General features: G+C 48.6%; 1 protein-coding gene across 1 annotated transcript in view; it reads right to left on the bottom strand.

The window, feature by feature from the left end:
- Positions 1-17381, bottom strand: part of kif26aa (kinesin family member 26Aa) — a 66748-nt gene that overhangs the window by 20676 nt on the left and 28691 nt on the right. Inside the window, exon 7 of the mRNA XM_047022183.1 lies at positions 3295-3490. Coding sequence (XP_046878139.1) covers positions 3295-3490 — 196 coding nt within the window. The remainder of the gene's footprint in view (positions 1-3294; positions 3491-17381) is intronic.

Here is a 17381-nt window from a genome sequence, read left to right as displayed (position 1 = left end):
TTAGATACAAGCTGGCTTCGATTCTGCTTGATGAGCAGAAATACCATCACTGCAGCAACATATCTGGTGTGCCCCAGGATTATGGTGAATGGGAGCAGACAGATTGAACTGGGAGTCAGGTGGCTGAGCGGTTAGGGAATCGGGCCAGTAATGAGACAATTGCCGGTTCGATTCCCAGCCGTGCAAAATGACGTTGTGTCCTTGGGCAAGGCACTTCACCCTACTTGCCTCTGGGGAATGTCCCTGTACTTACTGTACTAAATGTATTGGTGGGCCCTTCTTAAAACCTACATTCATCATGAACAGTATTGACCTCAAATCCATCCACACTCCACCAAATCCTGACACACCTCCTAACGTATGTTCCCTTCTCTGGTCTGCATCCATGTCACTAAACGTCATTCGTTCAGCAGATGCTTTGATCCAAAGCAATGTCTAGCCCCCCAGAAAAGCCAAAACACCAATCTGTGAGCCATATCTTTTTTCTCCTTCAACCTTCACTCCATAACTGTGCCCATGCATCGGTGTCTAACAAAACAACAAAAAATCAACACAAACAATCATGACAGGATCCTTCTGAGGCTAAATATTCAGAGTACGACACACTTTAACTTCAGGCAGAGGAAGAAGTGCAGAGCTGCAGAAAATCTGTATGCAGATGTACAGCCGGCCTCAATGCTTCTGAGCTCATTGGGGCTCATTAAGAGAGTGCTTTATTTCCTCTGCTTCCTTGATGAGGAGCTCGTTAACCAGTTTTTTGATGCAGCTGCGTGCCCCAGATGTACGATTAGCAAAAACTCCAGAAACAAGTTCAACGGGAACCCCTGACAGCAGCAAGTCTCGGAAATGAGACTCCAAAGCGAATCATCCGAAGTGTGGGAAACGGATGAGGGGGAACCGAGAGATCCGAGTGTCAGCGGACCCATCTCTTTCCTTCTCGGACGCCAGCCTAATGGAAGGAGATAGGAGATACACTCAGCATGAGGGCATCTCAGATGTGATGAGTCACGGTGTCCGGTGAGGGCATCTGGGATAGGGGGAGCCAGTGTGGTGGTGCTGGCGGTTATTGGGAGGTGGGGGGAGGGAGGGAGGGAGGGGGGGTCATCCTTGGGCCATGCCAGTCTCAAGTAGCTCTTGGCGCTACATCCATGGGCACCCAGGGAGTCAGATATCACTTTGCCTCCAGCGTCAGCCCGTGAGCTGAGTGAGGAGGCACCAGGTTGGCACGTGGACGGGCCATCCGCGACAGACCCCACCAGGATGCCAGGAGAAGCAGCGATGATATCATACCTGGAATCCAGAGTCAACTAATTCATCGGTGTCCAATCTGTAAATCCAAGTACGCGATACGCATCTTGGCAACCAAGAGTCGAGAGAGCATCTGCGGACGTCGATGGCCAGTGGTTTGCGTTTCGGTCTTCCTGTCAATCAACAGTCAGGCCAATGAGACGAGGCAGGGAGGCGGGGCTAGATCAGGACCCATGTCTAATCCACTTCAGGATAATCGCTTCACGCTGTGTAATCTCCGCTGAGCAGCAGAGGCTTGGCGCGGGATTTGACAATGAACTCTGAAGGCTACTCATTTGATCCGCAGCCAAGTCAGACACCAGCATTAATGAGTCTAAACCCGTGAGGCCCATGTGTGCACACACATGTGTGTGTGTGTGTGTGTGTTTGTTTGTGTGCGTCTGTGTCTGCGGCGGGAAGGAGGGAAGGGATCAACTGGTGTCCAACAACACATGACATCATGTCTGGCTCTAGTCTTGTAAACTCCTTAATTGGATCTTTTCGTTACCAACAGTTGTTTCAAAAATACACCCACATGACATAACGACAATGTGAGATGTCTTGCTTTGTGATTTAGCAGCACAGTGTCCAAGTACAGCGACTGGATGTTGGCTCCACAGAGGTGAGGGCAGATGGGGAATAGGAAAACCAGCGGCTTGTGCTCCCTGCAACGATGAGGCTTCATGACTTCACACTCGGAGCAGAACAGAGACGTGGTGGCAGATGCTGACACGCAGTCTGTTTCTATTACAGCAGCAAACGCAGTGGCAGAATCATCCGGAACATGTTTCTGCACTGTGTCACACGGCTTGTTAAAGCAATTAAGTAACTTTACGATTAATTAATACATTAGGCGAGTTAGGAAATGTGGGCAACACTTTACATGAAGGTTACATTTACTACCCTGTATCTACCCTGGACAATACCTTAGGTATGAAATTAAAAGGTTTCAGCGGCAGAGGTATAGGTTAATACAAAAAAGTAAGAAGGCTCAGGATTAGGGGAGGGTGTAGTGGATTTGACCAAAACAGAACCCCTGAAATAACCCTTTTACAATAAGTATTGTTATGTAGTTACATAGTAGTTTATTACTGAACTGAGTTGATGACTAAATTGATTGATTGATGACTGAACCGTAATGTACAGTTTTGCCCAAAAGTGCTAAAAAGTGTGTGTGTGACTGTCTACACATTTTATGCAATTTCATCAAACCCATTCCATCCCAGACGCACTCAGACTGACCCACATAAGCACTGACCATTAGGTCAGTATTAGAAAAGCGAATGGATTTACTATGACAAAAACAGAAAGCGATTTGCAAAGGGAATGTCAACATTCCCCTCCCTGGCGCCTCGTGTCACTGATTGGAACAGATAAGCCAGGGTTTTCGACACACAGACACTTTCAAAGAGTGCCTCTCTCACACAGAACCCCCATTCTAGGAGAGGAATGTCCTTCACACAGATGACCCCCTGAAAATGGCCGTGTCCGCCCCCTCCCTCTCAAACTCACAGTTTTTCCCACTCCCACAGGCTGTCACTCACTCGGGGACAGGAATCTGCCCCGGCATATGGAGCAGGATGCATGGAATGCCAAAGGCCTGGGAATCGGCGAGACGGCTCTCGCACACGGGGTCACGGGTGGATTTGAGCGTTAGCACCACGGCATTAGCATTAGCGGCATTAGAATCACATGTCATAACCGTCTACAGCTCATTCACACAGAGTCAACGTAAGCCGCAGCCAAAACCATCGACGGCTTGAAAGTCATACCAACGCTAACTCGTGTATCTGTTTCTGAATGAATCGTATTTCGGATTATGAAGCTGAGTATTTCTAACGTTAATATTAGATGACATCTAACGCGTTATTTAATATTTCAAAAAAGGTTTAGCTGAGAACTTAACTTGACAAACCTATCCATATCTCCAAAACCTCAAGTGCTCTTTACACTCAGTCCACAGTCCACCTGTCATCCCAAAAAATAGCCAAGGTCATCGGAACGTACCTTTCCCATCCCTGGGGTGTCCTTGACCTTTGACCCGGCCCGGAGCAGGCATGGCGGCACGGCGGGAGGGGACAGCTGCAGGGCTCCGCTGAAGCCGCCGGTGTAGACCAGGGGTTCGGCCGGCTCGGGGGGGGACTGGAGCTGAGTGGACTGGGGCTTCTTCCTTTTGGACGACAGGCTGAGCTTCTGGGCGGCCCTGCGAGACACACAGGGAGAGAGAGGGCACGGGCGTGTGGGTCAGGAGGAGGGTGGTGACCAGGAGGAGGGCTTCTGGATGAAGAGCTCGGTGGGAGCGAAGGGTTCTCGCGCGGAGGAGAGGAGAAGGAGGAGTCGGAGATGAAGACTGATACCTCATCCCTCCCCTCTCATCCCTCCCCAAATGTGCAACCGTGAATCTAGCTCTGAGCGTCTTCAAAAGAAGTGAACAAGCTTCCTCAATGTAAAACGCTCTCACGGATGTTTCTAGGTCATTCTAGAAGGGAGACATGGGGAACATCTATATATCTAACCTACATAGGCCCGCTTGGCAGGTGAACAGGAAACTTTACAAGATGATCCACATAGCAGACACAGCAGTGAGTCCTGGTGCCCTTGGACTATCATTTATCTTGAGGAATAGTACACAAACTGGAGAATTGTATCCCCACTGAAGAAAAGTAATCCCATGAGTTATGGTTTGGTTGGACCACAGAACACTATCAAGAGGAAGACACATATTGTCCACTATATCGACCCAGTGTTGGAATCCAATGCCATTATATTGTCATTGTCTCAGCAATTGAGTGCAACTTGGCCACATAAACATGCTCACAGACAAGTGCATGCTCACCCAGACTGCAATACCCTTGTGGTTGTACACCCAGACACAATACGGATGCAAAAACAGATTAGGTAGCACGCCCTCTCCCCCTCGCAACTATTCACACACATGTACAGTATATACACACATACAGAGTTTACACACCCAAACACACACACACGAGAGTCGTGTCAGAAAGGGGTCAGAGTAGTGTGTCTCCCTTCAGCTGTCACTGTGGCCAGATGAACACTTTGCCCTGGGCTGCCTTCAAACAGCCGAGCTATGCTCCCCCTGTCAGCAAGACAGCTGCTCCGTCACCACTCTCTCTCTCTCCCTTTCTCTCTCTCTCTCTCTCTCTCTCTCTCTCTCTCTCTCTCTCTCTCTCTCTCTCTCCTCTCTCTCTCTCTCTCTCTCTCTCTCCCTCTCTCTCTCTCTCTCTCTCTCTCTCTCTCTCTCTCTCTCTGTCTGTCTCTCTCTCTCTCTTTCTCTCTCGCTCAAACGTTTCTCTCCACCACTCCCCTCCCTTCTCCCACTCTCTGACATTCCCCACTGTTCAAGACTCCCTAACATTCAAACGCGAATCAACATTTACTCTGGGAAACCACCGGCTCGTCTTCTCTTCGGTCTCTCGATCGCTTCCTCTCTCTGTCAATGTCACTCCGCCCCAGACTGTCTGCTCTCACCCTCTCGTTACCTCCCCGCAGTCTGCACTCCCCCTGTCCAAATATCCCTCCTCCCTTCCTTCTCCTCTACCTTCAAACCGTCAGGCGAGGGCCTCTGGTTCTCTCTGGCACATTATGAATGGGAGGATTAGCCACCTAAATGCTTACACATTCCCTGGTGCCTACGATCAGAGAAAACGCCTTTCGTGTCACACGATGAAAACAAACGTGAAAACGTCCCCCTGGCGGCACCGAACACGCGAGGATTGGAAAGTCGTGAGACATTTTGGAAAGAGAAAGGAGGAGAGGGATAGTGAAGGGAGGAGATTATAAACTATACAAACAGGACTATATAACGATACTTAGGTTTCTGTCAAGAAGGGAAGCTGGCTGTCCCTAGTGAGATTGTCTAGGCAGTGAGGCAGGAAGGAGAGTCCAAATTCAATAATGGATTACCGGTGGAATGGGATTTGTAGTGGTGGAAATTTTCTGTGGCTTTTTGTTGAAAACCTTAGTTATTACTTGACATGACTGCACACAGAACTGTATCCAAGTCTAGATGAGCAATTAACAATTTGGTGCAACTCGAATCGGATAGGTCCCCTTTAGAAGGTCAAAAGATGACCTAACCACTAAACATTCAACTAAATATCCAGATGTGCCGATCATCATTAAGAGCCAGTTAGTGGTGAGTGCTCTGTTGGGCTGGGCCATTAGTGTGCACCATCACCCACCACAAAGAATGCTGACCACTGAGGAGAAAAAGCCCTAGAAATAGCAGGTATTTTAGGCCAATGAAGATATATATCGCTAAGCTCCACTGTTGACAGTAAAGTCAGAATGAAAGATAGACGTTCCAGGTACTGGCAAAAACACATCCATCAATTCAGCTTGTACTTGAACACTTCCTCCCTGGGCTGTACTGAGTTAGATGCAGTTCAGGACTGTCACCAGTAGGGGCACTGTATGCCTGAGCAATAGGAGAAGAGGCAAGCAGGTTATGTGAATTAACCTGAAGCATCTGCAACATTTGAATATAAATGAAAAACAAGGGAAAAGCGTGAGAGCGGGAAAAGCGGGTGGAGCTCCGGAGGACGGACGGCCAGAGAGAGCGGGAGAGGCGGACCGAGAAATAAGGAAGGAGACGTTGATGAGAGGATGGAGAGCTCGTGTCTGTCCCGGCAGGGGGTCGATGTGCTTGGGAAACAAGCCTGAGCTCATTAGGAAGGGCATCTCCACTCCTCCTCTTCGCTCCCCGCCTCCCCTTCCATCCGTCTCCCTCAGCCGGTTCACAGGAGCACAAGCAGGGAACGCGCCGCGTAATTATAGCTTCCATGAAGGACACAGCAGGAAGGCCCCCCCCCCCCCCCCTTTGGGAATGGCGTGTGCCTGCGCACGTGCGCGCGCGCGTGTGCGCACAGGTGTGAGCGTTGGCGCGAGCGGTGCAGATGCTCGTTTACCGCCATCGCACGTGTGAGAGAGAGATTAAGTGCTTGCGTGTGTTTGTGTGTGCGTGTGTGTTTGTGTGTCTAGAAACCCAAAGCTCAGGTCCCACCAGGAGAACACACAGACAGTGTGCTGCAGGTAACATAACTCACAGGCGCCAAGTCATCCTGAGGGACAGAACCGAATGTGACACTAAGTCTCCCATTAGGGAGTGGAAAACCGATTTCGGATACTTTTTCAAATTAAATAAATGAAGAAAAAGCTTCCTCCATTCATTCAGGATATTGGCCCCTAGGTTGGTACATGTATCTAAATTCTGTGGACTGAAGATGTCTTCCTTCGGCAAACATGGCATTTCAAGGTTGGTGTGAAGCTGTCTGAGGGAGGGGTAAAAGATGCTGACATTTACATTAACGGTTCATAATAGGCTATTGACGTTGTTTGAATAAGAGCGGCGAGAGAGGCGGCGAGAGTGTGAGGGAGGGAGGGATGGAGGGAGGGAGGGATGGAGGGAGGGAGGGATGGAGGGAGGGAGGGAGGGAGGGAGGGAGGGAGGGAGGGAGGGAGGGAGGGAGGGAGGGAGGGAGGGAGGGAGGGAGGGAGGGAGGGAGGGAGGGAGAAATCCACACATGAAAAACCCACCTTTGAAGACAAAGCCCTACCTCAATCACCTTGACTGCCTGAAAGCCTCTACCACCCCCTTACTCCAGCCCCCCCCCCCCACCACCACCACCACCATCCCCCCACAAAACAGTCACACAAAGCCCCAAACCACCACAGCATCAAAACAAGACCCATCCACCCACTACACCATGCTGAGCTGCTCTCTGGAAAATGAAATGAAATAAGAAAATACAAACATAGAAATCATCAAATATAGATTTGGGGTCATCCCTCCTTTCCTCTACAGCACTACAGCACATCTATACAGGCCGGAGCTACTGAAAAAAAATAGTTTTGAAGGAAAATGTATTTGTTAATGTCATATTATATATATCACGCCACGTCCTTTATTTTTCTGTTCTGTTTCTGTCTCCCCTTAACTCTCATCCTGGTTGTGTCTGCAGGTAAAAGAAAAAAAAAAAAGATAACCACCATCATATCCTGGTAAAAGGGTTATGTGTCTGTAGAAATTGCTGGAAATGTATGTCCCTGTCTTTGTTAACACCCTGTACGGTGCCCCTCCCCAGGAGAGGTCCTGTGACAGCAGCCCCCAGACAGTCAGGGTGTGTCGGCCGACCCAACAAGCTCCCCAAAGGACAATGACTCACCTTCTAATAAAACCACCTGTGCTCACCCCTGTGTAGTCGCACATCTGGGTCTCCCATTGGGTGATTAAGATGTCTGTCCCAACCTCAAGCCCCGCCCTAGCCATTCTGGGGCGAGGATGCTTGGATGGGAGGCTGCATTGGGACACGCCCACCTGTTCACCCCCCCCTAGCCTACTACCCTACATTAGGATATGCTGGTAAGTATAGTCAGCAATAGATGAGAAAGACGAATGCTTTGAGAAAGCCCAGGGTTAAATATGTGACCCCCCCCCACCCTAAACCCCACCAGAGAGCAAAAGGGTCAGACCACAAAGAAATACCATATCGAGGAAATAGATGGCAATGGCCGAATACAAGTTGACTCTGAACAAGAGAACAAGGTTCCAAGCAACAGCAATGAAAACTCAAAAACCACAAGAAGATGAGATAAGATGCAAAATGCAACACGGTGGCATGCAGGCAGAAGGGTGAAAGTGCCACAAAGAAAACATCTAAAACATACTCACAGTTCTCTCCAATCCATTATCTATTCCGAGTTCCTAGCCACAAACTGCGAGGAAACCTGTGCTTTTCCATAATCATCTTCGTATCATGCCGGCATATTCCATGGTCCCAACATGTGCGAGCGTGGTTCACAGTAGGGGTGGAAGTGTTCGGAGAAAAAAAGGGGGGAAAGCGTATCGTATTCAAGGGTGCCGTCGGAGGTTGTCTGCCTCGCGGTGTTTTGCGATCATCGGGGGTTCCACTCGATTACGCAGGGAACAGCCGGGAGTTGTGGAAACGAGGGAAGTTGGGAGAGTGAAGGCAGACGCATGGCAACCGGTGTCTCAATGACGGCGACGGGGGGGGGGTCTACTACGCGTGCTGAACTGGAAGAGGCGGTCCAATAAAGTTTTGGGGTGAATGGGAGTAGTGGGGGTCTCCCGGCAAAGACAATCCTTCGAAAACGTCCCCCAAAAAATCCCTTGGTGCAGTGATGTGGGCGAGGGGCTCCAGCCGACAGAATTCCTTTAGAGGAGACGCCACTGCCTGTCCACTTTCAGTACCGTTTTGTGGCAGCAGACCCCTTTCTAAAATGTTCCAAATATTTCCCACTTTCCTTTGACCTCCTTCACTCTGTCCCTTTCATCCACGTGGTAACTCGCCGCTCGCCCCCTCCATTTACCCAGACCTCTCTCTCAGCATTCCTCCCCCTCCTTTTGCTTCTCATGAACACTCTTTCCTACATTCTCTCTGTCAATACCTCGTTCTTCGACGACTCCCGCTCCTGTGTGCTCACCTCAAGCTGTTCTCTGTCTTTGACTCACTTTCCTCTCTGTCTCTCTCTCTCTCTCACTGGATAACCCTTCAGTCTGTCTTCACCTCTGCACCAAGGCAGGGCTCTCGCTCCTCTCTCTCTCTCTTTCTGTTACGCTCCACGCTCCTCTATTCTCTGCCGGCAGTCAGGCACTGGGAGACAAGCGCAACTCCAGGAGAGGGATGAAGGAAAGAGAGGAGGGAGGGGAGGGAGAGAAAGAGAGAGAAAATCCACTGGGAGGTGGGGAAAGACAGAATTCCTCCTCCCGCTGTTGCTGGGAAACACTGGCAGCAGTCCAATGGTCCCTTCTCTTCTCCCTTCGCTTCAGTCTTTCCCTCCCTATGTCTGTGTCGCTCACACCTTCTCTCCCTCCCTCCCTCCCTCTCTCCCTCTCTCTCCTTCTCGTTACAGTCCAGCCCCCTTTCTACCCCTCCCCGCAGTGTCAGTACACAGCTGCTGTGCAAACGGCTGGTGATCGGCTGCATGCTCCTCTCTCACACTCACATGCACACTACACACACACACACACACACTTCACACACTGCATGAATACTTCATGAGATGAGAGAAGCCCCCTTTCCCCATTCTGCCGGACTTCAAAGAGATTTGGTTAGTGTGTGTGTGTTTGTGTGTGCACAAGCGCGTGTAGAAGAATGCCTGCACGTGTGTCCGCACTTGTGCACAAAGTGTGCCTGTGCCTTTCACGGTAACCCCTTGATCAGACACCGTAGGACAAACCACTAAGATAAAACAATAGATTAGAAAGGTTCCAATATTAAATGAACACTCACCGGAGAAAGGTCAGTGACAGTTAATGATGTGCTTAAATAGCGATGAGGTGAAGAGATAAAGAGAGATAGAGGTTAAGAGGCGGGATGGATTCATTTGGATAGGTGGGTAGATGGATGATTGAATGGATGGATGGATGGAAATGGACGGATAGATCTTTGAGGTGAATAAATCAATGTTACCGGGGGGAGCAAACAATAGCTCTTGGCGAGAAAGGTCTAGGGTGTTTTGGGAAACTAATACGAGTATGAACCGATCAATCAACAGGCAGCTCAAGAGTCATATGCCATTTATTTCGTCAATCAGAAGAGAAAACCAGGCCTCATAAACAAAGGGAAAAACCACTGTATACAGTGGGTCAGGAGAGCATTATTAGTGCGTGTTTAGACATGAAAAAGGCTAGCTGCATAGTCAGTTATAAAATTGGAATCAAAACATCTTTCAATGTCTTTAAATCACATTCTAAATGTTTTTTTAATGAATAATAGATATGTGTAATTCAATGAATTGTCTTAGCACATGGTGACTGATGAAAGTCTGCATCCAACACAGTGTTCTCATCTAATACCTCTGGGAACCAATCCAAGAGAGGCCTGAGCCTACAGGCAGGACCATCTGAAAATGCATCCAATTACTGCTAGATAAACTCAACATGTGCTCGTGGTGAAAAAAAAACCAGTTCCAATATCAACGAGCCATGTACAGAGAAAAAATCTCATTGTGAAAAGTACACAGAAATGGAATTCAATAATGTCATTCAAGGTACATCCATTATAAAGGCCTGGGATGGCAGATAGGAGAACACTGTAGAGACAATGTGTGCGTCTGTGAAGACCTGGTGTAATAGGAGCTGTAGCCAACTCTAGGTTTTCACCGTGTCCTTCGTCAGAACTAATGAGGCCATTGGTCAACGTGACAGAGGAAGAACAGGGCCCTCAACTTTGACGTGCCACAGAGCCGGTGAGAAATGGGGTTTGAGTGAGAATGTGTGTGTGTGTGTGGATGTGTATACATTTGTTTAAAGTAGAGAGATTGAGTAAGTGTGTGTGTGTGTACTAACAGTTCGAAAGGATCCCATCCATCTGAGCATGTATCCGTCATTTGGATTGTTCGACTACACAAATGACAAGTGCATTTAACCCATAAAAGAAAATAGCTGTGTATGTGTGTGTGTGTATCCATGCATGTGTGTATTTGTTCTGTACTGTGGTACCACGTCCTAAGAAACAAAGCCAGTGTCAATGGAGCTCCATGAGCCCTTTTAGACAATGTCAAATTAGCCCTCACCATTCGCCCGCCCTGATGGTCATTAGCCCAGACAGCCATTAGCTTGTTTTCTTAGAATTTGTCACCAGCTTTCACAATCCCCCATCAGGCTTTGGGTTTCAGCTAATTACCTTGCCAGCTATCTGCCTTTAACCATCCCTGACACTTCTATACTTAGGCTACAGTCTCTCACTCTCGCTCTCCCTTTCACTCCTGTTGTCACTCCAATAAAGGGATCCAGTCGGCGCTCGCATGTGCTAACATCAGACAACAGACTGACCTTGTTCTAGCTGTCTTTGCCTTTGACAATCGACCAATAAATAGGAGACCTTACCTGCATGTCAAATATGGTGCTCCAATGAGAAAGGTGAGGTCGCTCTAAGTGGTTTTCTGGCTCCTGGCCACAGACTGTATAAAGTTCCTAGACAAAACAGTCTCATGCTCCAAATCCCCGACACTAAACAGAAATACTAAGGGGATAATATTGCAGGAGTTGATTTGAGGCTTTACGTGATAGACTGTGCCATTTTTGGTCGGTATTAAAACACAAAGGTATGACTTTGAGTGCATTAAACAAGGGTAGTATTTGGATTACAGGGTCCACAAAGGCAGATTAAAGAGTCATATTCTGGTCAAAAAATGCAGGGGAGCCTTACTAGGACGACATTATAATGCGAACTGCAGAAAAACATGGCAAACGAGGATTGCAGACAGAACAGACTTTAAGTCCTTCATTCACAATATCTAAAACATGCCAAATAGGGATTCTCCACTTTGCTGTTGGATCAATCAATGATTCACACACATTAACACCCATCTGCTTGGGATGTCCTCCTACAACAGAGCAGCACATTCCTTGACCGAGGGGTTTGAATCAACAGCCGCCAACTCAGCAAGCTCCATGTTTCCTTTTGGCCATAATGCCACAACTGATGGATCCCATATCGTCTCTGCCTTGTGGAGAACTTGAACCCTCCAGAATGACAGTCTGATGTATGTTGCGTGACATGCATGCATTACCCAGACTGTGATAAATGTGTAGGAGCCTAGCTGGGGACCCGACCGGATGGGATCCTTGAAATAAACCAGAACACCCTCGCGAACATGAGAGCTCTGTTGTGTCTTAAGTTTCTGGAAGAAGTGGGTGAAGTCACATTCAATGTGTTTATCTGACGGAGGCCATAGGAGATGTATGGAGGTGGTTGACTGAGAAATAGTGTTGGGTTGGTGTGGATGCCTTGCCTGTTTCTTCCCTCATGAGGCTGAATAAAGGTCCTTTTGTTGTTTTGGTCTTTCTGCAAACTGTTGCTGTCACGTTAAGGTCAGGGGATCAAAAGTCTCATGTCTAGAGAAAAGCTAGGAGGTCCTCCAAAATACGAACATTTTAATCTGTAAACCTCTCAGCATCGTTTGTAGCAAATAATATCTGGCAAACGACTATGAAGACCCAGATTATGGTCTTTTATAACTTGGGGCAGACATGTTATGTATAATAAAACCAAGATTGTCTTTCTCAATAACCAGTACATTTACATTTACATTTACATTTATTCATTTAGCAGACGCTTTTATCCAAAGCGACTTCCAAGAGAGAGCTTCACAAAGTGCATAGGTCACTGATAATAACAACAAGATAGCCCCACAGCATTGCGGGTAGTCAAAAACAAGAAGTACATATTGTGAACAACCAAAAAATAGTGCTAAAGGGAAGAAACCATAAGAGCATGTAGTTAAACAAGTTAAAAATTACACAACATTAATCTCTAAGTGCAGGTGTACCTGTAGGAAAGCAATAAAAATAGGATTAACTAGAAAAAGAATACAACAGTTTAAATCAGCTACCACTAACCAACAAGAGCAACAGTCTAAGCAAGAGTCATTGTGAACCTTGAGGAAACTAGCGTTGGGTTCAGCAAACCATTCCTAAGTACCATTGTACTCCCGGAACAAGTGTGTCTTGAGCCTTCTCTTGAAGGTGGAGAGACAGTCCGTGTCTCTGATGGAGGTGGGGAGTTGATTCCACCACTGGGGTGCCAGGCAGGAGAAGAGCTTGTGCTGGGACCGGGCGGTCTTGAGAGGTGGGACCACCAGGCGGTTGTCTGAAGAAGACCGTAGGTGGCGGGTGGGGGTGTAAGGCTGCAGGAGAGACTTGATGTAGTCGGGCGCAGTCCCGTTCACTGCTCGGAAGGTCAGTACCAGGGTCTTGAATCTGATGCGGGCCGTTATGGGTAGCCAGTGGAGGGAGATGAGGAGCGGGGTAACGTGGGAGCGTCTGGGTAGATTGTACCAATGATGTATTGGAAAAGTACTGGATGTGCTTGGCCGTGAGAGTGAGGAAGTATTTCGCTCCGTGGGAACGAGCGTCCACACGCCTCAACACGATCTCCATCATCCCGATAGCCCAGGAAGCAGGTCACAAATCAAGGAGCTCACAGTCTGTGCACGCGCCGGCCAATGAGTGCTCATGACCCCTCTGACCGCCCCATCATCCCTCTTAACTCTGTCCTTTCCCTGAGTGGCACGGCCACACTTCCTGTCCTGAGATCCATCACGACACGCCAAGACGTCTGGCCTAAACATTTCTGTTAGCCGCTCACGGTTAGCGTCGAGTGGGAGGGCCAGGGGAGATTCGTTTGTCTCCCGAACCCATCTGAATATCGACCCTCACAGTAGGAGCGAGTAGGAAAGAGCAGACAGACACAGTGGTTGTACTGAATTATGTAGACCTCACGGTAGCTCCTTAATGTTCCTGGTTTTGATCCGCGCTGAAACTGAATGCGGTATGAGCTCCGACACGGGAGTTTCCTTTTCATGTGAAGCCCCATGGAAGACGATGATTTTCATTACGTGGGATTACCCATCCACCATTTCCTTTATCAGTGGGGGTACATTAATTAATATCACATAAGGATTTGGCACAGGGAAAATGGCAGTGCTTTCCCCTCTTCTCAAAAGCACTCCAGTCCCTCCTTTGTCCTCTGTGTTCTCTCTACCATGAACGGCATGAGGCAGCTAATGCATACGTTATCAGATGCTGGGGTGAGGGGGAAGGGGGGGGGGGAGGGGAGAAAGGGGGGTTTTTGACTTGTGACTTTGGCGCCATGGGGGCATGTCAGCAATAATTGTGAGAGACGCCTGGAGGTTTTTTGCCGAAAACAGTATGATATCACTTAGGCCTCCCGTTGACCTGTCCTCAGCACCTGCCAAACTCAGTATGGGGGCCCGCCGCCGCCGCCGCCGCCGCCGCCGCGCCCCTGCTTAGGCCTTTGTCATGATGAGGCGTGACAGCTGCTTTCTTGAAGCGTGAGCTACGGGGCCACAGCGGCGAGGCGTTTGAAATGAAGTCTAATGCTCAGAGCCCAGGGGAACACAGCTCTTTTCCATTTAGGACTCATGTCAGAACGATTGCCCCCACAACATGGGTCCGTGTCTGGGCTTGCCAGGGCCAACAGTGGGGGGCTTGGCTCCATTGCCTGGATCTACCAGGAGAAAGCGCTGTCAACAGTTGGGGGTTGTTCCCCGAGCTCCTGTAGCTGAGATTGAGACAAAGCCGGCATGTTGTTTTCTAGCTTGTCTGGAATAAGGAAATGTGATCCGGGTCGTTTTGTTATACATCCATGTTGTATTAATCTTACGTTGCAAGCCCACCCGCAGGCTGCAAGCCAATATAGCTGTTGGGAGTGAACTGCAGCTGTTAAGGGATTGTGCCAGCCTAGCACTGCGTAAACATCCACCTTGGCTATTGTTGACTCAAATGAGTCAAGAGCCTGTCGGGGGGGGGGGGGGGGGAGACTTCAAGATGGCGTGTAAAATCTGTTTTTGATTCCCTGGTCACCGAACACATCCTCCAAACTTGCAAAAGCGTTAGAGGAAGTAGAGCATGTAATTGTATCTATATCTCGTCATTTCGGTGCAGTAGTATTCAAGTGCAGAGCCTGCGTTTTTAGAATTGGCTTCCTATCACGCATTGTTTAGGTCATTGAGGTCGGGCATGTTATTTAAATGCTGCTCATCCCTTGAATAAGGGTTAAAATGCTAGGGTGGTTTAGAAAGAAAGAGGAGCAGGTAAATCTCTGGTGATCTTATTAGCATTCATCTACGACAGCGTGGAGTGTGAAATGAGAAAAGGCGAGGATTAGTGGGGAACCTCAGGAGAGACTAGGGGGGAAATGGGGGGAAGAAATTAAGGGAGAATGAGAGAGAGAGACAGAGAGAGATTGAGAGAGAGAGAGAGAGAGAGAGAGAGAGAGAGAGAGAGAGAGAGAGAGGAACGGGCAGTGAGGAAGGAAACAGGATACAGGTTAGAAGGAAGAGGAAGAGGAAGATGAACCAATACAAAGGAAAAAAAAGGCTACAGTACAGTTGGTAGTGAGAGAAAGAAAATGTCCAGAGAGAAAAAGAACAGAGAGAGAGAAAGAATGAAGGCAGCCTATTTCTGGCCAGCTGCCAAGTCAAGCCCCCTGAATTAAGTCAAATCATTTTTAAAGTAACGCGATTGCTGAAACCACACTGGACTCAGCGCCTGATGCTCCAAATTCCCGGGGTGAACGCTCTCGGTCAGCCTGGCAGTGAGAAGATTTGAACATAACACTGAAATCCAGTTAATACAACACGTTTCAGGACTGTTCCAATTCTTGTCCATCTGTTTCTTCAATCCCACATTCAACAAGATTCTGAAGTTGAATATCCAGCACTCCATGCCAGCCGATGTGGGAAGTCTGATTACAGAGATTGTGAACTGATTTCAGAGATTTCTGTGTCATCTGAGACAGAGGCCTGAGACACAGGTCTGAGACAAGTCTTTGAGATACCGAACTGATGTCGAACCAGCCAATAGATGTGCACTATTCAGGTCATCTGATAAGACTTTCCAGCTCACGGATGCGAGAGATGCAAGACCCACAGCGGATCTAGGACCAGCTTCCTTTAAGTCACGAACATCCAGATCATCTGATAAGATGCTAAGATGCCATTCAGGGGAATTGTCTGTGACTGTTCCCGGCTTCGACTGGCATCCATCTTGATCTCTATGAGGGTCTCTGTGACCAAAGTCCAGACAGAGCGCTACAAGGTATATTTAGTCTAAGACAGTGACGCTAAGCAGACCTAGTTAAGGTTTAGTCTGACTGCTAGCCTTTGGGATTTGATCAATCTTCTAGACAGTAAGCAGGCTTCAGTCTGATAGAATTCAGTCCATCCGATGTCTAGCTCTGCAAAACCTGTCGTTGCAAACACTGGCCAAACTCCAACATTCCTCTATTGTTTCCGCAGACACTGGAGAGTTTGCGAAAAAACGTGTGGCTTAGGCGTGTTTGCGGGGGAAGAGAATAATCGAAAGAGTCCCAAGTAATTGCATCTCATGCAATCGTTCGTGTTCTATTTCGGGTTCAGCCTGACAACTCATGATGAAGACACCGTTTTTTCCTTCGTACATTTCGAGCTCCCAAGGTTCTGCTGACTCAGACAAACTGTCCGTGTTGACTTCGGGTTTGTTTTGGTTTCTCACACTGATTCGTTCCCATTCTTTGAACGGTGCCCTGCTCACGTATTAGGTGTTTGAGCGCAGTGATGAGAGGCTTCTTGTAGCCTGGAGTTGGCAGGGTAATTATGGTCCCTGCTTCACGCTCCACACCCACAGACACACACTGACTCTTCTTCAGTATGCACACGCACACAACAAAACACACGAAAACACACGCAGAAACGTTCAAATAGAGGCATATGCTTTCCAAACACGCTGCCGAGCAATCCTACACAAAACACACACACACAGACACCTCCGAATGCACACAAACCCTTTCGAGAGCTTTCACACACCTACAGCAGCACACACATACAAACGCACACACACACGCCCCTTCACTCATAAATCCTGTGTGTTTGAGCCAGGCACCCGTGCCTCCTCATCCGTTACCGTGGATTATGAAGCTGTTACTGACAGGTGCTCACAGGCGCTCAGCGCTCCCTTGTAGCAGCCGACGACTGCCATGAATCAGAGCAGGCTCTGCCAGCGAGACAGAGGGCAACGTGGGTGTGTGCGTGTGTTGTGTGTGTGTGCGTGTGTTGTGGGTGTGTGTGTGCATGTGTTGTGTGTGTGTGCGTGTGTTGTGGGTGTGTGTGCGCGTGTGTTGTGTGTGTGTGTGCGCATGTGTTGTGTGTGTGTGCGTGAGTGTGTTGTGTGTGTGTGTGTGTGTGTGTGTGTGTGTGGAAAGAGGGAGAGAGGCAATCGGTCCAAGGGCACTCACCGACAGGAGGAGAAGCACCTGAGTGCTGCCTCTCCCACGAGTCTCCTATGTCGGAGGCGGGGGAGCAGAGACCTTCTCTGGAATGCTTAATCAGTTCTTTTTGTATGTGCGAAAATAATGAAACGTTCCGACACAGGCCATCCTGGGATTTGTCAACAAGGATTTGTTGACGAGGAGAGGAAAACGAACAGAGGACTAGACCAGGGTGAGCCAGCCACAGAGCATGGTCAGTCGGAGGAACACTCGTGAGCCTGTTCAAGCAGGCACCGAGCTAGAAAAGAGGGGGAGAATTGAGAGAGAGCGAGGACGAGG

Source organism: Hypomesus transpacificus, chromosome 6, assembly GCF_021917145.1.
Source record: "Hypomesus transpacificus isolate Combined female chromosome 6, fHypTra1, whole genome shotgun sequence".
NCBI lineage: Eukaryota > Metazoa > Chordata > Actinopteri > Osmeriformes > Osmeridae > Hypomesus > Hypomesus transpacificus.
Note: the sequence above shows the minus strand (reverse complement) of the source record. Positions and strands in the feature narration are given on the sequence as shown.